This window comes from Schistocerca nitens, chromosome 5, assembly GCF_023898315.1.
Source record: "Schistocerca nitens isolate TAMUIC-IGC-003100 chromosome 5, iqSchNite1.1, whole genome shotgun sequence".
Lineage (NCBI taxonomy): Eukaryota > Metazoa > Arthropoda > Insecta > Orthoptera > Acrididae > Schistocerca > Schistocerca nitens.
The window spans coordinates 528,778,116-528,802,534 of NC_064618.1; the positions used below are offsets into that span (position 1 = coordinate 528,778,116).

The 24,419-nt window shown below is 43.0% G+C and overlaps 1 protein-coding gene across 1 annotated transcript in view; it reads right to left on the reverse strand.

The window, feature by feature from the left end:
- Positions 1 to 1,171: 1,171 nt before the first annotated feature.
- Positions 1,172 to 24,419, reverse strand: part of LOC126260566 (serine/threonine-protein kinase mos) — a gene marked incomplete at its 5' end in the record, with an annotated part of 243,525 nt that continues 220,277 nt past the window's right edge. Inside the window, one exon of the mRNA XM_049957900.1 lies at positions 1,172 to 1,222. Within this exon, the coding sequence (XP_049813857.1) occupies positions 1,172 to 1,222 (51 nt within the window). The remainder of the gene's footprint in view (positions 1,223 to 24,419) is intronic.

The following is a 24,419-nucleotide window of genomic DNA, read 5'->3' on the forward strand; positions in this document are numbered from 1 at the left end:
AATCCCGACCTGGATCGATGACCCTGCCCATTATTCTCCAAATGATCCCAACGGGATAGAGATCCGGCGACCTTGCTGATCAAAGTGCAGTTTGGCAAGCACGAAGACAAGCAACAGAGTCTCGCGGGCGGGCACTATCTCGATGAAATGTAGGCCCAGGATGGCTTGCCACGAAGGACAACAAAACGGGGCGAAGAATGTCGTCGACGTACCGTTGTGCTGTAAAGGTGCCGCGGATGACAGTCAAAGGCGTCCAGCTATGAAAAGAAATGGCACACCAGGCTACCACTCCTTGTTGTCGGACCGTATGGCGGGTGACAGTCAGGTTGGTATCCCACAGCAGTTCGGGGAGTCTCGAGACACGTCTTCGCTTGGAATCTTATTGAATGGAGTAGAATTGTGTTCAGTGATGAGTCCCGCTTCGAACTAAGCCGCGATGACCGACGAAGAAATGTCTCGAGAGGCCCTGGCCAGTGATGGGATACCAAAGTGAATGTCGCCCGCCATACGGCCCGACAACCAAGAGTGATGCTCAGGGATGCCATTTCTTTTCGTAGTACGACGCCTTTGGTTGTCATTCGCAGCACCTTTGCAGCACAATTTGTTTCCTTCTACAAGGCTTACATTTCAGCAAGATAATGCCCGCCCGCACACAGCGAGTTTCTACTGCTTGTCTTCGTACGTGCCGAACCCCAACTTGGCCAGCATGGTCACCGCATATCTCCCCAATTGAGAACGTTTGGAGCATTGTGGGCACAGCTCTCGAACCAGCTAGGAACTTTGACGATGTAACGCGCCAATTCGACGAAGTTTGGCACGACGTCCCTCATGAGGACACCCAGCAACTCTGTCATGAGTACCAAGCTGAAAACTGCTTGCATTAGGCCGAAAAGTGAACCACCGCATTATGGACTTGCTCAATTTGTGAAGCTCTTTCTCTTCAATAAACCATACAATTTTTCTAAAACTGTAATAATTTGTTTACATCTACATCACATCTAATGATTTCTGTCCATTGGAATAATTCATTCGTGGCGCGTCGTTTCTTTTGTCTTAGTGTTTATCACTTGCTTTGCCACCATTACTAATCGAGGAATTCGCCCCCCCCCCCCCCCACCAACTCCAGTACCAAAATCATCACAACGAAACAATAAAAACTACAAAACTACACTTACTGCGACACCCGATAATCCCGCCAGAGCAGCATCACCATTTCCACCACCTGAAACACCAACATCAATTGTTAGTCCACAACAGACTTATATTTAATAATACTATTGATGTCATACTTAATTTGATCTAAATTTCTAAAAATACAGGCACAGCAAAGTCGTGGCCATGTAAGCTGCATATAACTATCCACCAGCTGTTGGAACTGGTAAATATCTGGAAATCACCAAATATTGAACGAAACAGTTTCGCTATCCTTTGTAAAGGTCCATTTACCATAACGGTTATGTACAGTACGTTAAAATGTAATGTGTGGCGTGATCGAACCGTTGTCGATACAGCAACGATAAACACCTTCTGAACTGAGGAAACAGTGCCTCATAGACGCTGCTTAAATACAGAGAGCACTGTCATGCTGATACACACAAACTATCGTCTCCGGACTGATCCTGTACTGTATCCAGTAGGCAATGCTGTAAAATGTATTCATATCCGTCCGCGTTCAGCGTTTTTGCAGTCGTTCTTTTTAAGCGCGATAATGGGACCCACACCTTAACCATCCCCAAACAGCAACAACAACTCTTCCATATTTCACTATTGGCACTACAAATGATGGCAAGTGCCATTCTCCAAGTAAGCGACAAACCCAAACCCTCCCATCGGGCTGCCAAATCCGCTAGTTTCCAGTCATCCAAAGTTCAGTGACATCGGTCTACACACAACCTCATGCAGCGCTTAGTACTGAGTAAGAAATGTGAGGCTTATGACGAGGTGCTCGGCCATTGTACTCCTTTCTTCTTAACTCCCTTGGCTAATTCGTTGTGCTAGCTGGACTGCTGGCTGCAATTTCGAACTTACGTCTCATTTCTTCTGCTGATTTCATGCGATTTTTTCAGCCATCCTCCGCGACGCTCGATGGTCCCTCTCAGTCAGTACATGAGGTCTATCTGGTCTTGGTTTAGCTGTGGTTGTTCCTTCCCGTTTCTGCTTCACAGTCACATCATCAACAACCAACCTGGGCAGCTTTGAAGGGTTAAAATGTCTCTGATGGATATGTTACTGCGGTAACATCTAAGCAGCAGTCCACGTTCGAAGTCACTGAGCTCTCCTGCCCGACCCACTGTGCTATTACTGTTCTCTTGCTTCTCTACTGACAACACAATACTCCCGCCTCCTTTTATTCTGACGTGTTCGACGGTTCAAACCCGCATCCGGACATCCTCAGTTAGGTTTCCCGTGATTTCCCTAAATCGCTGTGGCCGAGCAGTTCTAGGTGCTTCAGTCTGGAACCGCGAGACCGCTACGGTCGGAGGTTCGAATCCTGCCTCGGGCAAGGATGTATGTGATGTCCTTAGGTTGGTTAGGTTTTAGTAGTTCTAAGTTCAGGGGACTGATGACCTCATAGTGCTCAGAGCCATTTGAACAATTTTGAACCTAAATCGCTTCAGGCAAATGCCAGGATGGTTCTTTTGAGAGGACACGGCCGACTTCCTATCCCATCATTCCCTAATCCGATGGTCAGATGACCTTGCTGCTTGGTCCTCTCCCCAAAACCAACCAACCAAGCAACAGTGTATACGAGGGGCGTTTGAAAAGTCTGGGCAAAGTCCGAGAGATGGAACCACCGGCGCGTATCAAGGTCATATTTAGTTAGTAGCATCTTTGGAAAGAACGCACACCAAGTTTCAGCGATATTTGTCTATTTCTTTATGTTTGGTATTCGTGTGAATCGAGGAAGCCGAGTGATTGTCAAAAAATAGACGAAGAAGAATTTCGTGTGGTGATTAAACATTACTTTATGAAAGGCAAAACGCCTCAGGAGACTAAAGAGAAGCTTGATAAACATTACGGTGACTCTGCACCTTCGATTAGAACAGTTTATAAGTGGTTTAAAAATTTTCTGAGTGGCCATATGGGCACAAGTGATGCTGAACGCTCTGGACGCCCTGTGGAGGTTACGACTCCAGAAATCATTGATAAAGTCCATGATATGGTGATGGATGACAGAAGAGTTAAGGTGCATGAGATTGCTAGTGCTGTGGGCATCTCGAATGAACGAGTACATAATATTTTGCATAAACATTTGGACATGAGAAAGCTATCCGCAAGATGGATTCCGCGATTGCTCACGCTTGACCAAAAACGGAAATGTGTGAAGTGTTGCAAGGATGGTTTGCAGCTGTTCGGGAAGAATCTGTAGGACTTTAAGCGTCGTTTCGTCACTGTGGATGAAAGATGGATACATTACTATACTCTTGAGACCAAACAACAATCTAAACAATGGGTTACCAAAGGAGAACCTGCACCAAAAATGGCGAAGACCAGTCCTTCAGCCGGAAAGGTTATGGCGACTGTCTTTTGGGATTCGCAAGGGATAATCCTTATCGACTACCTGGAAAAGGGTAAAACCATTACAGGTGCATATTATTCATCGTTACTGGGCCGTTTGAAAACCGAACTGCAAGAAAAACGCCGGCGACTGGACCGCAAAAAAGTCCTTTTTCATCACGACAATGCACCAGCACACACCTCAGCAGTTGTGGTCGCAAAATTAATGGAAACAGGATTCCAACTCGTTTCACATCCCCCCTATTCTCCAGACGTGGCTCCCTCAAACTGCTATTTGTTTCCCAATCTGAAGAAATGGCTGGCGGGACAAAGATTTTATTCAAACGAGGAGGTGATTGCAGCAACTAATAGCTATTTTGCACACTTGGACAATTCCTATTATTCGGAAGGGATCAACAAATTAGAACAGCGTTGGACCAAGTGTATAAGTCTAAAAGGAGACTACGTCGAAAAATAAAAAAGGTTTACCCAAAACACATAATTAGTTTTTATTTTTGCACGGACTTTTCAAACGCCCCTCGTATAAGGCAGTGTGTCAGAGACTTGGCATTACTATTACGACAGAATGATAGTGTTAAATCATGTGCGTATTAAAGTGTGCTACTGTGTTACTGGTACATTCATTACAATAGGAATAAAATATTTTAAACAAAGTAATTTAAAAAGTTAAAAACTGTAGCAACCGTTTTACAGCACGGTAGTATGGTGATCAGATAGCTTAATTTTTAAACAAATTGCTTATTTATATTAAAATCGACGGGTTCTATCGTCATAGTGTTCTTTACAGCAACGTGGGCGCAGGGAATACTTCACATTTGCTGCCAGCAAAAGGTCAAAATATCTTTCACTTTGCTGTCTGGAATGAGATGAACACGAGTATGATTCCGATAGGTTGTTCGATGTGTTTTTTAAAAGCATTGCCTGTAGTCGAGTGTGAGTAACCCCCTAAGAGAGCTCTGACCGCGACAGCGTCACGATAAACGGAAGCTTCTGGAAAGCGGGCTCACCCCAGGCGAGATATCGCCGCGACCGCGCTACCTTGGAGGCTGTTCGGTGTGATAGTTTATCGAGTTGCCCCCTCTGAAACATGAACACCCTCACCTTCATCCATTTCCCACTTGTGGTTCGATCCGAATTCCACTTGCCCACCTTCCTTCTCGCGCACGTGTGCTGCCTCGCAATGCGCCCCAATTGCTTTTGATCGTTATGATCTCGAAAAATATGGCGCACTTCCAATAATGCAGATTGCACACTGGCTTGCGTTAAAAGAAACTGTAGGATGAAGGTCGTCCTAGATATACGATTTCGCAATATCACAAAGGTTTTCAAGGGTGACTAGGTACTATCAAAACAAGGTACGTGTGAGGATCTTACAATCCCTGTGTTATTCTGATGAAGATACACTGCGGTGACCTCCGCTGTTACGAAACACAACAGATGATTTCGCAAATTGTGAATAATGACTACCATCAGCTGTAGAATGGAAAAACGACAATGAAAATTTGTGCCGGACCGGGACTCGAACCCGGATTTCCCGCTTATCGCGAGCGGTCGCCTTACCATTTAGCTATCCGTGCACGACTTACGACCACACCCAAACTTCCACATGTCGTCAACCATACGTCTATGATCTGTACTCGCACATCCATTATGTGTATTCCCGTACAGATCAGACATTGTGCTTGAAAGTCGCACGCCCAGAATCGGCAGATAAGTACAATATATTTATCTACCGATACCGGGCCTGCGGGATTTTGCGCCTTGATGATTTTGCAACTGTTTAAATTTTGTACGTTTCTTTCGTTGTTTCTGCAACACTGTTTTGTGTACCAAGGAGGATCAGCTCCGTCGTTTGTGAATTTATTTGGTATAAATCTCTCAATTGCTGCCAAAACTATTTCTTTGAATTCAAGCCACATCTGGTCTACACTTATATTATTAATTTGCAAGAAGCGAAGATTGTATATCAGGTAGACGTCAAGTGAATTTTTATCTGTTTTTTTTAATAGGTATATTTTTCGTTTATTTTTGGAGGATTTGAGGGTTACAATATTCAGTCTCGCTACGACAACCCTGTGTTCACTAATCTCTGTATCCGTTTTGATCCTAGTTATTAAATCAGGATTATTTGTTGCTAAGAGGTCAATCGTGTTTCCACACCCGTTTACTATTCGCGTGGGCTCATGAACTAACTGCTCCAAATAATTTTCAGAGAATGTGTTTAGCACAATTTCGGATGATGTTTTATGCGTACCTCCGGAATTAAACATGTATTTTCGCCAACATATCGAGGGTAAATTAAAGTCACCACCAACTATAATCGTATGAGTCGGGTACGTGTTTGAAATCAAATTCAAGTTTTCTTTGTACCTTTCAGCAACTGTACCATATGAATTGGGAGGTCAGTAAAAGGGTCCAATTATTCTTTTATTCCGGTTGCCACCAATGACCTATGCCAATACTAACTCACAGGAACTATCTACTTCAATTTCGCGACAAGATAAACTACCTCTAACAGCAACAAACACGCCACCGCCAATCGTGTTTAGCCTATCCTTTCCGAACACCTGCCGGCCTTTGTGGCCGAGCGGTTCTAGGCGCTTCAGTCCGGAACCGCGCTGCTGCTACGGTCGCAGGTTCGAATCCTGCCCCGGGCATTGATGTGCGTGATGTTCTTAGGTTAGTTAGGTTTAAGTAGTTCTAAGTTTAGGGGACTGATGACCTCATATGTTAAGTCCCATAGTGCTCAGAGCCATTTGAATCATTTGTACCGAACACCGTTAGGTTGTTCGCAAAAATTTCGGCTGAGCTTACATCCAGCTTTAGCCAGCTTTCAATGCCTATAACGATTTGAGCATCAGTGCTTTCTATTATCGCTTGGAGCTCTGGTACTTTCCCAACACAGCTACGATAATTTACAACAGTTATACCGATGGTTCCTGTATCTACGTTCTTCCTGTGTTTTCCCGAGACACTCTAACCTAAAAAACCGCCCAGTCCACGCCACACAGCCCCTACTACCCGTGTAGCCGCCTCCTGCGTATAGTGGACACCCGAAACCCAACCACCCTTTGGTTCAAGTCGAGGAATCTGCAACGTACACGGTCGCAGAACCGTCTGAGCCTCGTGATTCAGACCCTCCACTCAGCTCTGAACCAAAGGTCCGCAATCGGTCCTGTCGACTATGCTGCAAATAGTCAGCTCCGCTTTCATCTTGTAAGCAAGACTGGCAGTCCTTACCACTTCTGTTAGCCGCTCGAAACCAGAGAGAATCTCTTCTGATCCAAAGTGACACACATCATTGGTACCAACGTTGTCGTGCGAAATAAAGCCTTAGCTGTATAGTGACTGTACTCCACAACTGACGGTCGCCGAGCATGGTGGATCCTTTATGTGACGGGCTGCAACATCAGCCCGTTGGCCATCTGGAAGATAATTATTATCGTAGTTCTCGTGCGACAGAGAGGCAACGATAGTAGGGCCTAAAACATACGTAGCAACTGTCACACAGTTACAGAAGCGATGCTCTTGCAGAAAACTATCATCTTGCAAAAACGACACGACATTGTCAGTGCTGGTATGAATACAACAGCTGAGTGGTTTATGGTTCAGGATCACCCTCAGACCAGCCTACTGGAATGTCCTACATGATGAACAACAGAGATGATGATGATGATGATGATGATGATGATGATGTGGGGCGTTGCTGGTCATCATCGTCTCGAATAGTATTCCATAGCGAGAAAGGAATTAAAGTTAGAATTAACGTCACCGTCAACATCGAGTCTGTTAGAGGTAGCGCAGTAACTATGTCGGACAACGATTAGAGAGAGAATTATACACGGCCTCATACAAGTCACCATACCGTTTTGTTTGATTTCAGGTACCTGTGGCGGTACTCAGCATATAGCCACTAATCCTGGTGTGTGGGTAACTCCTCGGATTGCGTGGCGTTCTCAGTGAAGACTGGAAAGATGTCTTCTCCTCCTTTCGCAGCATCAGTCTTCCGGGTGCTAGAATCAAACATCGATGCAGTCATTCTGAATTGACTTTTCTAACATAACAAGGGATCTCTGGTCAGTCTAGTAAACTGTGGCCCGTCACAACAGAGAAGACGGATGTGCCGTTCACTGTGACAAGAATTAGTACAAGTCCCCAGTCAAATTCATCTCCTCTGCATGAGGGTAATGAGCTGCATCTTTATCTAGTGACTTAGTCGACGGGATGGTAAACACTCCGCATAAAAGTTAATGAGCTGTGAGATAATTAAGCCGAAAAGAATCGCTATACAGCCTTGACGAAGCGTGGCTCTATAAGGCTGCGCATACAGAAACCGAGCACTGATGAACTTGCTTTCAGTGTTGAACTCATGGAGGCTTTACAGTGAACGGCAGTTGGTTTAGTTGTTGCCAAAATTGCAGTTCTTCTGCGCACGAAAGCGACACTTTGTTTACACATTACTTTAAACTATAGAGTAATTTCAGCGAGAGACTAGGTTTACTAACGGAGGCAGCTATGCAGAATGTAAACATATTAAGTGCCGAGAAATGTTTCATTAAAGGCTAAGTGTTGCTCGTCCGCCGTTTCCATACACGATCACCTAACGACCTGATACTTTCACAGTTCTCAGCATATGCACTTACAGCAATAAAACAATGCAGTTCTGGAATCGTAAGTACAAAAAAATTATTTTAGGTGCCAATACTGTCATATAGGAAGGATGAAAAGTTGAGATGTACAAATTTACAATATGAGCAAATATCTTTATTTAATACTGCCACCATGGGTTGTACGAAGTGTTGCCTTGCATAGTGGCCTCAAGTACGGAGAGTGAGAGCGCCTGTTTCGTGCGCATTGTCTCTTAACAACGCTCCTATCCGAGTTTCAAATTCATTGCTTTTTTTTTTAATGGACTGACACCGAGTGATCGTGCACCGCCTACGTTCAGTCGACTATACACACCGGAGAGAGGCAGGCCGTAGAAGGAGTGGAACTTTTTGTGCTGAAAAACATATAAATTTCGTACAGTTTGAGTACGATTTGCCTTGTCTTGAGCTACAAGAAATTCCCACAACGCAGTGACAATTTCTCAGAAGGGTCGTTCTTTCAGTGACCGTGTGATTATAGTGCAAAGCTTAGAGCATTAAGCAGAATGAAAATTATCCAAGTTTTGATTCGGTCATCTTCATTTTTGTTTGCCCTGACATCTGCAGATGCAGCGTGCAACATTACAACGGTAATCTCTTGCTTACTTTAGTTATCGAGGCAAGTTTAGAGCCATGAGACTCTCCTTACATATATTCAGGTAGTACAAGTATCAGCGGAAAAATGCTCCTGTCGGGGTATAGAAAAAAGGCGAATACGCTATTCTTTGAAATACTAACAGATTTGTGGGAAACCAGCTGCCTTAAGCCTCACTCTACTTTCCTAACCAAAAATTTTGGGACGCGAACATACTCGCGCTCTTATAACACAGAACTTTTTAGTTCCTTTCACCCAGTCTATCTTTGTAGTTAAGACTTTATACTCAGCATCTCCCTCTCATTGCCACTGCCTATACCTGTATATGTCTCTCTCCTACTGCCTCCATTTTCTGTCATTAATTTATGGTATATTCCATTGCCACTGTCTCCTTTCTCACTTACATTGTCTCCCTCAGTCTTTATTTCCCACAGCCCCTATCTCCACTATTACTCCCCCCCCACACACACACACACCTGTTTATAACAGTGGTCCAAAATGTGAAAATGTGCACTCCTCTGTATGTACGCGTTAAAGTTCGCCAGTCTGTGAAGGTCCAAAATCCCCAAACCTATGGATGGTCTCCACTATCTGTAATTTTCATTTCCATTGTCTCCTCTCTCTCCATCCATCTATCCTTCTCTTTTACTGCCACTGTCTCTCACTGACCATAAACATCTCCTATCTTTTTGGCTCTCACTGCTTTAGCACTCATCCATTTCTCTCTCTCTCTCTCTCTCTCTCTCTCTCTCTCTCTCTCTCTGACTGACACATTCTCTCTCCCATCATCACTGTCTTCTCTCTCTCTCTCTCTCTCTCTCTCTCTCTCTCTCTCTTTGACTGCCACATTCTCTCTCCCATCATCACTGTCTTCTCTCTCTCTCTCTCCGCTGTTCCCCCTGTTCCGCTATTCTCTTTTAGCACAAAAAACACCAATATGTTGTATAAAAGGGAAAAATTGTTATTAGAAATATTTTACTGCCTTTCCATAATTTTCGGCACGCATTTTAAGTTCTTTACAGGCATGTTAATGCAGATTTTAATCTATTTTTGGTCACTGCAGTGCCAATTTGGGCACATTTGTACAGGCGTGAAGTGCCCATTACACAGAGACAAGCGTCATAAACTTTTGTTGCACGAAAACATAGTTTGGTAAACTCAGAACCCTTGCCATGTGTTCACTACGTCAGTTAAGACTACATTTACGCCTCAGACCGCTTATTACGTGTATAAATACTGTAACTTTGAACCGCTAGTTCTCGGTAGAGGAAAATGATCCACAGGGTTTTCTCAGAAACTGCCCATGAACAAAAAAAAAGTCGCGTAAGTTCCTCGCTAGACCACACTTAATGCAAAACAACCAGCCGATTTGCTCGATTTATCCTGGGCTGGAGGAAGTGTGTAATGTCTAAATTTTCACCCTGTACTGTACAACAGCTACAGTATGCTCGTTCTTCAGATAGACGGAGAAATGGTCCCTAGGGGAAGAGCTATCCAAAACACTTGACTCCATATTTCTAAGAGCAATAGGACCCCAAAAATGATCCCACGAATAATCGCGTTTTCGCGCGCGGCTTTTTGGAATATATCGGTACACTGTGGGTTACCGTGCATGGACCGATTTCACATCATGTCAACATAACAACACAAAAGGTATAAAAACATTTATACTTAATATGGGGAACCACATGCATAAGTAACTATAATATATACAGCGGAAACCAGTGGTAGTTATAGAAAAAAGCAGAATTTACATTAGTTTCGCAAAAGTAGAAGAACAAAGGGAGATTACAACATGGCAGATTTGAAAAGGGGGCAGATAAGGGATGTGAGAGAAGACGCGGACAGGGAAGGAGGAGAGGGATATAACAAAATCACTGGGAGAATATGGGAGCATTTGTTTTACTGTTTGACAGATGGGTACTAGCCGTATGTGTCAATGTTTAGGGAAAAATTATGAGGCTGACGAAATGTAGTACTTCAGCTTTTCCTTACATGCAACAGACCTCTGAATTGTGCAGAGGGTGCACGGTAACTTGCTCCATAGACAGACAACACCAACAGCAAAGTCCGCACAACAAAACATAAACTGAACAGCAGCTTAAGGCATTACGTGATATCATTTCTACAATTTATATAAGCTGTGGAACACTATCAACAAAAAAATATTTTGAACAGAGCAGGGGTTTGCAAGTGTTTTTGGTTTATGGGTGGGTACAGCTACGATAGAGAGATACTTGAGACTGTGCTGCGTTTGTGATGAGATGACAGGCACTTGATCCCTGACGTGAGGTATCGGGCTACATGCAAACTACTGCTTACGGTCGAAGAGAGGATCCAGAGCGAGGAGCACTCTGTTGAATCCTCCAGGAGGTTCCATCTCGTCCGGTCGCTCCGAGGCCCATGAAGAATATGACGTAGCGGCGCCTGTGTGACCTCACAGTGGGGGCTGTGGGTGCGCCTGACAGCTACGGAGGCGAGGACCACGAGAGCCCGACTAGTGAGCTTGTGATTGGCGTCGTGAGTTAATGGCGGCTGCGCATGACCGATCAGGGCCGGGGGCGACTTGGCGCACGTCCGTCGCACCGGCTGCTAAATCGGGCGCAGAAGTTCTCCTCAGGATGCACTGCATACGCTTGTGAAACGCAATACTTACAGAGGAGCAACAACTAAGGTTCTACTTTCTCAAAATTACACTGTGCAAACAAAGCACCAATAAGATATCAGAATAAACCAGTAAACTTCTGATTCTTTAAAGAATCGAACCCCGTCCGCAGCTCGTGGTCGTGCGGTAGCGTTCTCGCTTCCCACGCCCGGGTTCCCGGGTTCGATTCCCGGCGGGGTCAGGGATTTTCTCTGCCTCGTGATGACTGGGTGTTGTGTGATGTCCTTAGGTTAGTTATGTTTAAGTAGTTCTAAGTTCTAGGGGACTGATGACCATAGATGTTAAGTCCCATAGTGCTCAGAACCATTTGAACCATTTCAAAAAATCGAACCCCCATATTTAAACAGCTTCAAATGTTTTATTACAGAGTACGAATTAGGGATGGACGATGACAACAAATCATCTATGCTGATTTCGGTTTATTACTGCCTTCTACATAACGTTGCCCGATAATAATCGACCCCGAAACATCGATGTTAAATCATGAATTGAACACATTAACTCTATAAATGAGTTAATGCGTTAAATATTTGACTTTACAAACATAAGCTAGAGAAAGTTTCCGAGAGATTCGAAATTATGTGTGAAGTTTGTTGGATGGCGCTAAATGCTGTCATTTACAAATACTGGATGAATAAACTCCGGGTATTTGCGCACCGTCACTTACGTAGCCTCAAGACAAAAACATTATTTCTAATCGTAATACTTGTCTTATTGTGCAAAAGTTTTAATATAAGATTATAACTCTCAACGAGTACATTATGACGACGTTTTACATTTATAAATCCCGTTAATAACTACGCGAAATATTGAAAATCACGTTTTTGTTGCCCTATAAGCCGTTAGATAGGCAACCTGCAACAAGTACCGGGTTTTGGGATAGCACTTTTATAATACAGATGAGAATTCAGTTTTTTGTTGTATATTTCAGCCTCAGGTCATACGAAAGGTACCATTACCGGATTCGATTCTCAGAAAGTTGTCATTAGATGATCTGCTTAAAAAGAAAGAAAAAAGGGGGTAGTAACCTATCAGGAAACTAAATTATAAAACAAATTAATTTATATAATTTACTTGAATAATTTACATAATAACAAATCAACTGAACAGGCCCTATGTGATTGGATGGGGATTTGTTCACAGTACGAATTAGGAATAGGCGATATTGGCAGCTCTTCGATGCTGATTCCGATTTCATCATCGACGTCAAAATTCGATGTTCGATAATAATCGACCCTGAAGCATGGACGTTAAATGAAGAATTTATACAGTGGCGTAAAAAGCAACACACAAATACATCTAATATCATTTTTATTAATCAATAAATATAGAAATATTTAACATTGTGTAAACTATGACTTTTAATCTACAGACTAAAACAATAAAATTTTTGAGAGACGTCTCCCCTTCAGTCCATTAGTTATTGATAGAGAGCGTATTCTGCTTTTGTCGAAAAATCCTCGATTGTTTTGACTGCCTTCGAACACGTTAAAGCACTTAGAAAGCTGACATAGCTATTATGTTAACATGTCCGGCTGGTAGTACACGTTTTCTGATTTCTGTAACGAAGTTATTATTCCGATTCTCTCAAATAGTCTGTATTTGTTGCATGCTAGATATTTCGACAGTCAGCATACCAGTTCTTGGCATTACTTTACACAATATAGTTATTTTACTGTTTGTAATGTATTTTTCTATGCAGATTTCACGAGTAGCCACTTTTAAAGCCGCAGAATGGTACAAACATCTGCCACATCTACAATATCTGCGTCTGTTAGCATGACTGGTGCACTAGCATGGTAGTTACTTATATTGCTCGTCACTGTACACAGCTGCAAAGATCTTTCATTACACAGAACATTGAGTTCCATCTAGTGGATTCTAGTTCGAGGTATTATTCTTTTCTCAGCTCATCACTTGCTACTATACTTCGTTTAAACCGTATTGCAGCACTTTTCACAGCTGTGATCAGCTCAGAGAGTGTGTAAATATTTTCTTTTTTTCTTCTACCAAACTGAGCATATGGGCGAAAGTCGATAAACGACTTTTTCTTCCAAATGTTATTTTTGCTTCTCTGAACATACTTTCCCCTCCATCAGTACTTTTTGGTATTTATTTCCCATTCGTTACAAATCTGCAATAGCTTGCTTGAAATATATTCACCTGTGAGCGATCTTGACAACTTGTAGATGCCAAGAGCAGTAGTTTCCATCTTAACTGTATCAAATTATTATCGGTAATTCCCAGAAAACTTCAACAAAATAGAATTTTTGAAACAGATCCGAATAACTTAACGAAGGTACTTGCCAAAAGGTGTCATGGCTTTCAGCAGATTTAAAAAGACTTCGTTTTCAACTGAGCACTATGAACGAAATTGCTTTAGGCAAGCGTATACCATTCCATATTCTTTATAGAGCGTATTTCGAGAGTTTCAAAAAGTTGAAGTTAATGTTGGTTGACGAGAGCTTTTAGACAATGAAAAAGAAATACTACTTTTATCTGATTCGCTGTCGTTAAAAATATTGCCGCTCTTCCTTGTCCCTCCCTGAGACCACGCTTGACAAGATGCAAATGTGTTGTAATGGTGTAATTATGAGATATGTTAAGAAAAAGATGCGATTAAGTATGCATAGTTTTTTTGTAAATATCGATGATCATCGAAAATCCCTAGTACGAAATCAGTTATCTTCGCACCACCCCACCTCCATTGGGGGCTGACTAACTAGGGAGATGCGTATTTCTTTTGCAGAATGTGAACTTACAAAAACCGAAATGAGGAAGCGCTTAAGAAGGGTGCTACACTTAAATGATTTCATGTTTTTACTAACTCTTTATGTGGATCAAGTGTGTGACACGTTGCAATGATACGGAATGAATCAGCCTACACGCTATTCAACGTAATTCTCATTGAAAGGTTGGAGCATGCTGACCAGTCTCAGATATTCAACATATAATAGTAAAAAAAATCGCTTGGTAGTAGACAAAAGTGTGCTACTGAAACAAAATCTCCAATATTTTTCGGTCCACAGGAGAAAAATAAATTGCGGATGGAAACCCGTGTACGAAAGCGTCATCCACCGATGCAACAGATCATCGCATTTATAGGAGACAAGGTCTGGTTACACACAAAGTAGTTCCAGCTCTTCCAATGGCGATCGTCGTAATCAGTCACGGTCATTGCAAAGCAAACAACATTGCGAGACGTTCCGCTTACGATCCTTCAGCGTACGAAGTCACGTTTGCTGCACAAGGTGTGGCACCGGCTTCTATAACTTCAACGCTCTGTTGCGTGGTTGGAAGATGTTTCTCGACACGTGCTCCTATCCTGGATTTGTTCCTCAAAATATCCTCTAAAACACCTCGAAGTATGTCGTAACATTTCTGGGACACCTTGTATAATTACGAAAACAGAAATTCCGTTTCAAATGAGCTTTATAATTTAATGTTTGCATACTTGCATTGAAAATTTTCTTTCTTATAAAACAATAAAACGTTACGAATATTAGTAATCGAAATGCGTTAACTAACTAGTTTACTTCTCTCGGAGATTTTCAATGGCGCTAAGTCAAAAATATCTAAACTGAAGTCTAGTATGTTCCCGTAAATACGTTCATTCAATTTTAAACGTTGTGCTTCAGCTATTACACCTGCTTATGTGTTGGATGGCGTTCATGTCAGAGCGCTCAGCAGTGCAATCTAGCAAATTCATTTTATTTTTTCCAACCGCTATGTCACGGTTTTTGTTTTCTCGATAAGAGCATTACGATGCAGACACAGGAATAGTTGGCATCCAAAGTGCTATTTCAGAAAAAAAAAATTAGATGGTGCTGAGTCACAGTCACGCAGTATTTTCTGAAGCATAAATCACCATATGACTGTATATAACTCTATTTTTCTTCTGTACTACCTAGATTTCGGCCTTTATGCCGTTTTCGACTACTATAGCAAGATTTCTTAGACCATTAACACGTCACATCCGGTGAAGCCAGTCCAAAGCAGGTAAACAAGAGTTACCAGATAGGACGTGTTTTTGGAAATTCATGGTAAGGTCTTATGGGACCAAACTGCTGAAGTCATTGGTCCCTAAGCTTACACACTATGTAATCTATCTTAAACTAACTTACGCTAAGGACCCCCCCCCCCCCACACACACACACACACACACGCCCGAGGGAGGACTCGAACCTCCGACGGGGGGAGCCGCGTGGACCGTGACAAGACGCCTGAGACCACGTGGCTACCCCGCGCGGCCTATGACGTATTATTAGGTTAAGAACTTTTAGCATGGCACTCGACAATGGCACAAAGGTCGAAATCTACGTAGTGCAGAAGAAAAATACAATAATATAAGTCAAATGACGATTTATTCTTAAAAAAAAATTACTTTAGTGTACGACGTGTGCTATTGGGCGCAGAGTTTTCGCATACATATGTCTTCATTTTCCTAAAATTAATAGCCCTATCCCCATTATCTCTTTTACACACAGTATAATGAGACATTGAGTACGTTAGAGATTTCGGCTATACAGGCAGATTTTAAAGCAAAAAAAAGTTAGGAAGAAGTTTATCTTTTCTGTTGCTCAATGAAGATCTCTCTCATAGCCTGGTATTATTAATTGATGAGGATCTTGAAAGTGATTCTAGTTTTGAATTTTTCTCTGTTTCTAAATCTCTGTAGGATATAGTCATCTTTTCTGAAGCTTTCTGTTTTTACTTTTCTTTAAGTGCATGAGGATTTTCCGCATTTAATCGATTTTCCGGTTCATTTTACACGATGTAAAAACCATAGCACATCCTTCTTTAGCATTGAGTCTCAGAGTTTTGGGTTTTTCAGTAATGTTGTTCTTTGCTTTTTAATGTGTACCGGCCGTTTCCGTCAGTTTCCTTCCGCCCAAGTTTTTTCGAAGCTTTCCTTCTTTTTATTCTTATTACTACTTTATTTGGTATTAACGCTCATCTACGGCATAATTATCAAGCTGATGCATTCTCTCGTTTCTCTCATAATGCTACTAACGTTCCGATCTGTTCATAAAAACAGATATACTTTTTATCCTCTTTCTGCCTTCAGTACTCCACTCTTTAGAGCGCTTTAAATAAATTAATGATAAGCTACACCTTCATATGAGTGTAACGTAATACTGCTAACGGGTACGCTCTCGCAACATGCGGTCCAGCGGCCGTGCACGCTGCTTTCGATAATCACTGCATCTCTGCGGCAGCTTCCATAAATTTAAACAGATGACGTCGAGCGTTAATATAGTATCAAACGAGAGCGTTAAAATTTTAACAGCTTCTCTTCATTTTAGAGATACTGAAAAAGCACATACGCTGCATGAAATGGGTAATGTCATCAGCTGCTGTCAGACACACAGAAACGCACACAGTAAATTACGGCTCAATCAAACTGCGTCTGATGTGGCACTAATGGATGGTACGTTACCCTCGTTAAGGGAAATTCAGTAGAAATTTCATTTCACTAAAATGTGGCAATCTCGGTGTAATTCTGCATCATATGAAATGAATCACCTGTCAACCAAAACGCGTGCAGATGATATGTCGTCTCTCGACGACGTAAACGACTCGTCCAGATAGTTACAGTGAGAACTACGGCTTAAAGTGGTATTCAGCTCACAGTTATAACAGGAGCTTTTCATATTAGTATTGCTAAACGTCGAGGTCGAGTTCAATAATAGAAAAAAGGATGTTCCGAAGAGCCCTAAGAATCGAATCGCGTACCTTTCGGTTACTTTTCTATCTACTGAGACACATATGTTAAATACTTGGTACCATTACAATTGTGCAAAGTATGTAATAACACTAGCACCAAAAACAAACTCCACAAAGACTTCAGGGGGTTAACATCAGTATTTAACAACATTACAGAGCATATTAATGTCTTGTAGGCAAAGCGGTGGAGTTTAAGACTGAATTAATGAACTTTTTGCTGGCAAGTTCTATTGTACTAAAGAAATCCTAATCGAAACTCTCAGATAAATGTTTCAGATTAGTTTGTAGCTACCATCATCACTGTATTACAATGATATTCCAGATTGTGAGTCACTTTATTTATTGCACTTATATTCCACCTCTGACTTCTTTGTGCATCCTAGAAACCCCTCTCCACGGGCTAAATAGCGCACCACTTACGTAATGTAAAAATGTAACATTATTATTAGCGCACCCGTCACTTCTTATCGTCGCATGCTATTTTGCTTCTCAGGGTTCCGCAAGGAAATTTTAACTTTTTTTTTTTGTTGGTGTCAACATTCAGTGGAACTGCATCTACATCTACATCTATACTCCGCGAGCCACCTTACGGTGTGTGGCGGAGGGTACTTATTGTACCACTATCTGATCCCCCCTTCCCTGTTCCATTCACGAATTGTGCGTGGGAAGAACGACTGCTTGTAAGTCTCCGTATTTGCTCTAATTTCTCGGATCTTTTCGTTGTGATCATTACGCGAGATATATGTGGGCGGTAGTAATATGTTGCCCATCTCTTCCCGGAATGTGCTCTCTCGTAATTTCGATAATAAACCTCTCCGTATTGCGTAACGCCTTTCTTGAAGTGTCCGCCACTGGAGCTTGTTCAGCATCTCCGTAACGCTCTCGCGCTGACTAAATGTCCCCATGACGAATCGCGCTGCTTTTCGCTGGATCATGTCTATCTCTTCTATTAATCCAACCTGGTAAGGGTCCCATACTGATGAGCAATACTCAAGAATCGGGCGAACAAGCGTTTTGTAAGCTACTTCTTTCGTCGATGAGTCACATTTTCTTAGGATTCTTCCTATGAATCTCAACCTGGCGCCTGCTTTTCCCACTATTTGTTTTATGTGATCATTCCACTTCAGATCGCTCCGGATAGTAACTCCTAAGTATTTTACGGTCGTTACCGCTTCCAATGATTTACCACCTATGGCATAATCGTACTGGAATGGATTTCTGCCCCTATGTATGCGCATTATATTACATTTATCTACGTTTAGGGAAAGCTGCCAGCTGTCGCACCATTCATTAATCCTCTGCAGGTCTTCCTGGAGTACGTACGAGTCTTCTGATGTTGCTACTTTCTTGTAGACAACCGTGTCATCTGCAAATAGCCTCACGGAGCTACCGATGTTGTCAACTAAGTCATTTATGTATATTGTAAACAATAAAGGTCCTATCACGCTTCCTTGCGGTACTCCCGAAATTACCTCTACATCTGCAGATTTTGAACCGTTAAGAATGACATGTTGTGTTCTTTCTTCTAGGAAATCCTGAATCCAATCACAAACCTGGTCCGATATTCCGTAAGCTCGTATTTTTTTCACTAAACGTAAGTGCGGAACCGTATCAAATGCCTTCCTGAAGTCCAGGAATACGGCATCAATCTGCTCGCCAGTCTCTACGGCACTGTGAATTTCTTGGGCAAATAGGGCGAGCTGAGTTTCACATGATCTCTGTTTGCGGAATCCATGTTGGTTATGATGAAGGAGATTTGTATTATCTAAGAACGTCATAATACGAGAACACAAAACATGTTCCATTATTCTACAACAGATTGACGTAAGCGAAATAGGCCTATAATTATTCGCATCTGATTTATGACCCTTCTTGAAAATGGGAACGACATGCGCTTTCTTCCAGTCGCTAGGTACTTTACGTTCTTCCAGAGATCTACGATAAATTGCTGATAGAAAGGGGGCAAGTTCTTTAGCATAATCACTGTAGAATCTTAAGGGTATCTCGTCTGGTCCGGATGCTTTTCCGCTACTAAGTGATAGCAGTTGTTTTTCAATTCCGATATCGTTTATTTCAATATTTTCCATTTTGGCGTCCGTGCGACGGCTGAAGTCAGGGACCGTGTTACGATTTTCCGCAGTGAAACAGTTTCGGAACACTGAATTCAGTATTTCTGCCTTTCTTCGGTCGTCCTCTGTTTCGGTGCCATCGTGGTCAACGAGTGACTGAATAGGGGATTTAGATCCGCTTACCGATTTTACATATGACCAAAACTTTTTAGGGTTCTTGTTTAGATTGTTTGCCAATGTTTTATGTTCGAATTCGTTGAATGCTTCTCTCATTGCTCTCTTTACGCTCTTTTTCGCTTCGTTCAGCTTTTCCTTATCAGCTATGATTCGACTACTCTTAAACCTATGATGAAGCTTTCTTTGTTTCCGTAGTACCTTTCGTACATGATTGTTATACCACGGTGGATCTTTCCCCTCGTTTTGGACCTTAGTCGGTACGAACTTATCTAAGGCGTACTGGACGATGTTTCTGAATTTTTTCCATTTTTGTTCCACATCCTCTTCCTCAGAAATGAACGTTTGATGGTGGTCACTCAGATATTCTGCGATTTGTGCCCTATCACTCTTGTTAAGCAAATATATTTTCCTTCCTTTCTTGGCATTTCTTATTACACTTGTAGTCATTGATGCAACCACTGACTTATGATCACTGATACCCTCTTCTACATTCACGGAGTCGAAAAGTTCCGGTCTATTTGTTGCTATGAGGTCTAAGACGTTAGCTTCACGAGTTGGTTCTCTAACTATCTGCTCGAAGTAATTCTCGGACAAGGCAGTCAGGATAATGTCACAAGAGTCTCTGTCCCTGGCTCCAGTTCTGATTGTGTGACTATCCCATTCTATACCTGGTAGATTGAAGTCTCCCCCTATTACAATAGTATGATCACGAAACTTCTTCACGACGTTCTGCAGGTTCTCTCTGAGGCGCTCAACTACTACGGTTGCTGATGCAGGTGGTCTATAGAAGCATCCGACTATCATATCTGACCCACCTTTGATACTTAACTTAACCCAGATTATTTCACATTCGCATTCGCTAATAACTTCACTGGATATTATTGAATTCTTTACTGCTATAAATACTCCTCCACCATTGGCGTTTATCCTATCCTTGCGGTATATATTCCATTCTGTGTCTAGGATTTCGTTACTGTTCACTTCCGGTTTTAACCAACTTTCCGTTCCTAATACTATATGCGCACTATTTCCTTCAATAAGAGATACTAATTCAGGAACCTTGCCCTGGATACTCCTGCAGTTTACCAATATTACGTTAACTTTTCCTGTTTTTGGTCTCTGAGGACGGACGTTCTTTATCAACGATGATGATGTTCTCTCTGGTAAGCCGTCAGGTATTTTATCGTTTCGCCCAAGGGGGGTCCCTCTAACCTAAAAAACCCCCGTGTGCACGCCACACGTACTCTGCTACCCTAGTAGCTGCTTCCGGTGTGTAGTGCACGCCTGACCTGTCTAGGGGGGCCCTACAGTTCTCCACCCAATAACGGAGGTCGATGAATTTGCAACCATTATAGTCGCAGAGTCGTCTGAGCCTCTGGTTTAGACCCTCCACACGGCTCCAAACCAGAGGACCGCGATCGACTCTGGGCACTATGCTGCAGATATTAAGCTCAGCTTGCACTCCGCGTGCGATGCTGGTTGTCTTCACCAAATCAGCCAGCCGCCGGAAGGAACCAAGGATGGCCTCAGAACCCAAGCGGCAGGCGTCATTCGTTCCGACATGTGCTACTATCTGCAGCCGGTCACACCCAGTGCGTTCAATAGCTGCCGGAAGGGCCTCCTCCACATTACGGACGAGACCCCCCGGCAAGCACACCGAGTGCACACTGGCATTCTTCCCCGACCTACCCGCTATTTTCCTGAGGGGCTCCATAACCCGCCTAACGTTGGAGCTCCCTATTACTAATAGGCCCGCCCTCTGTGACTGTCGGGACCTTGCCGGAGAATCGGCCACTGGCCCAACAGGCGAGGCATCCTGTGGTGGCTCGGAAACGATGTCATCACCACTAGGAAGCACCCCGTACCTGTTGGAAAGGGGTAAGGCAGCTGCCACGCGGCCAGATCCCACCTTCGCCTTTCGGCCAGGCACGCGCGAGCCCACCACTGTCCGCCATTCACCCTGGAGTGATGGCTGACCGGTAAGATGCTCACTGCCGGAAGACGCAGCGACATCAGGGGTTCCATGTGATTCCAAGGCGCCCGAAGTAGGCATAGGTCTCACCACAGTTGCCCCAACGCCACTACGAGCCGACGCCTGCGCCTCGAGCTCGACGAGCCTAACAGACAAAGCCTCCACCTGCCCCAGAGTGGCCAATTCTCCTTGCGTCCGCTCACAACAACCACAGTCCCTACACATGACTATGTTTACCCTACTCTATACGGTGACAAATTCCTAAGATAATCTTCTGATGAGCTACTCTGATAATCAAGAAACACTCACTGAAATACGAGACGCGAAAACTACGCTAGGTTTTCCCAGAAAAACTATTTAAAGGCTAAGCGCAGCAAATAAGTACAAAAACGCTTTATACAAACAGTACTCGCTGCTGCTGGTGCTCTCGCTCTGGCTGTCACAAGACAACTGCTGATTCAAGTGATTAGTGGCTAACGGCCGCGAAACAAACAAAAGACGGTTTTAGGGCGCTTTCTGTTCTAAACGATCATGAAAACACTAAGAAATCTAACACGAAAACTACGTAAAGTTTTATCAAGAACTGTTAGTTACTATGCAGAGCAGATAAACACAAATAGAATCCCTTCCTTAGTGGAAGGTCGTAAACAAAATGCAAAATAAACGCTTTATACAAACAGTACTCGCTGCTGCTGGTGCTCTCGCTCTGGCTGTCACAAGACATTAAACATGACCTCCAGTTCTCACAAAAAAAAAGAGAACCGACTCGACTGCTGGATTATTCTTACGCGAAACATACGCCTATTACAATGGAACTGATGGCAGACCACAACTGTTGTATGGAATTTACAAAACTTCACGTTTTTATTCATCATCATACACACTATTCCTTTCCATGGAAATAAAAAAGTTAATGGAGAAGAAACGAATTTTTATTAATCTGTAAGATTACTGATTCCACAATTCTGGCATTCGAGAAGTAATTGGGGTGGGTTACCGGGAGCTTGATTGTGCCTCTTCCTGAATGTAAAACAACAAGCCTACAACGGCCTCTCCTAACAAAGATGTACCTGACATTCACCTAAATCGATTTGAGGAACCCACAAGAAACCTCAATCTGGATGGCGGGACAGGGATATGAACTCAGTTATACCCAACTGCGAGTCCACTGTATTTATTACTGTTCCATTCTCTCGATCTCAAACAATCAAACATAGCAAAGTAAGTAATCGGCAAACGCGCAGGATATGCCGCGATATAGTCACCTTTAATTATAGAGGATTTCAAAATTGTGTCTTACAACACAAGGACGTAGAAAAGTGTTGTCACACGGTGATTTAGTTAATAATACCATCACGTCAGTCACGTACAGCGAGTGCATATCAGTTGAGGCTACTTCAACAGCATCAAAAATTTCTGAATACTCGTGTGAAAGAGAAACGAAAGAATTGTATGTTTATGGCAAGGACGGGGCTTTGCCGTCGTCGCTTCTTTCATCTCTGGCAGTCAATTGTACGAGGGCTATTCCGAAAGTAAGGTCCGATAGGTCGCGAAATGGAAACCACGGTAAAAATGAAAAATGTTTTATTTGCAACAGTTAGATACACCTTGCAGCTACTTATCTCCATAGTCGCCGACCCGACTTAGACGTGTATCGTAGCGTTGTACCAACTTTCCCATACCCTCGCTATAGAAGGCAGCCGCCAGTGCTCTCCGCCAATTCTCTACGCTGGCCTACGGCTCGTTGTCTTGTGCCGAAATGTTGTCTTCATAACCAGCGGTTCATGTGACCTGAGCTGAAACTCAGAGGGAGACAATTACGGGCTGTATTGTGGGTAATCTCACATTTCCATTTGAAAACGATGCAGGAGCATCTTCATTGCCCCTGCAGAATGCGGCTGAGAATTGTCTTGAAGACGAAACAGCACGACAGTTATGTAATGTTAGCTGCATAGCTTCAGGGGAAATTTCTCACCAGGCCCCCGTACTTGGCGGCAGACACTATTTTCTAGACATCTTTACGCACTCACTGCGAGCTCAGACATGAGAAGAGCGACGTGATGCTAACTGGGGTTATACTAGAGACACTACCCAACACATCTGTGCAAAGCTTTATCGGATTTTCATAGTCGTTTCCATTTCGTGACCGATCGGACCTTACTTTCGGAATAGCCCTCGTATATATGAAAAATGAAAGGTGCGCCATGGTTCTGAGTTCACTCCGCATTAAACTGAAGATCCCTATGGGATGGCTAGTTCAAGAGGTCGGGAGAAGGCAATGGCATACCTGATCCAACAGGACCACTCCTAATACAGCAGTACGGTAACCAAACCAACATTCGGGTTGAGGAAACCTAAAGTCATTATGAAACTAGTGGTATCTGTGAAAACCCATATTATTTCGGGAGCTTGTTTACTATTTTTCATTTAAAATAACACTATGGTTGATCTTTCAGCGAGTCGAGTAGCATGGACCTGATAGAGCCAGAAGTAATTCTTCCTCAAGCGTCACGTCTTTCATGTAATGTCTATTTTGTTTAGTAGATAAATGATACGTGCAGAGCCGTGTCAGGCGTGGCTGGCTGCATGCCAGCAAATGTCTCCGCCACAAAATCGCAGCTGAAGCAGTTGTGCGCCGTTGAGTACGATCTTCTGCTGTGGTGCACCAATTACTCGAGTCAATGTTTAGAATCTCACGGGGCTTCGGAGGACCACCTCGAAGCCTTATAATGAGTCGATGTAACAACCTTTTTATTTCCTGAACGGTTCAAAATGTTACGGGGAGGCGCGTGGAATTTTGTTGTGTGTTTAATGCCACTAACAGTTGTAACGAATGAGACTCTGGATCAGGTATGGTGGTTTTAAATGGGATTGATAGTATTTTTGACTATATTCGAAGCTCTTGGAGAGACGAGTACATTAACAAAAAGACTGTTAACGAAGGCGTTGAAAGTTTTTGCAGAGCATATGAGAAATGAGCTAAAATTGAAAGGCAAGACTACCGGAAGGAGTTAAGCGGTGAACACACAGCTAGGTGGAGTGGGCATGC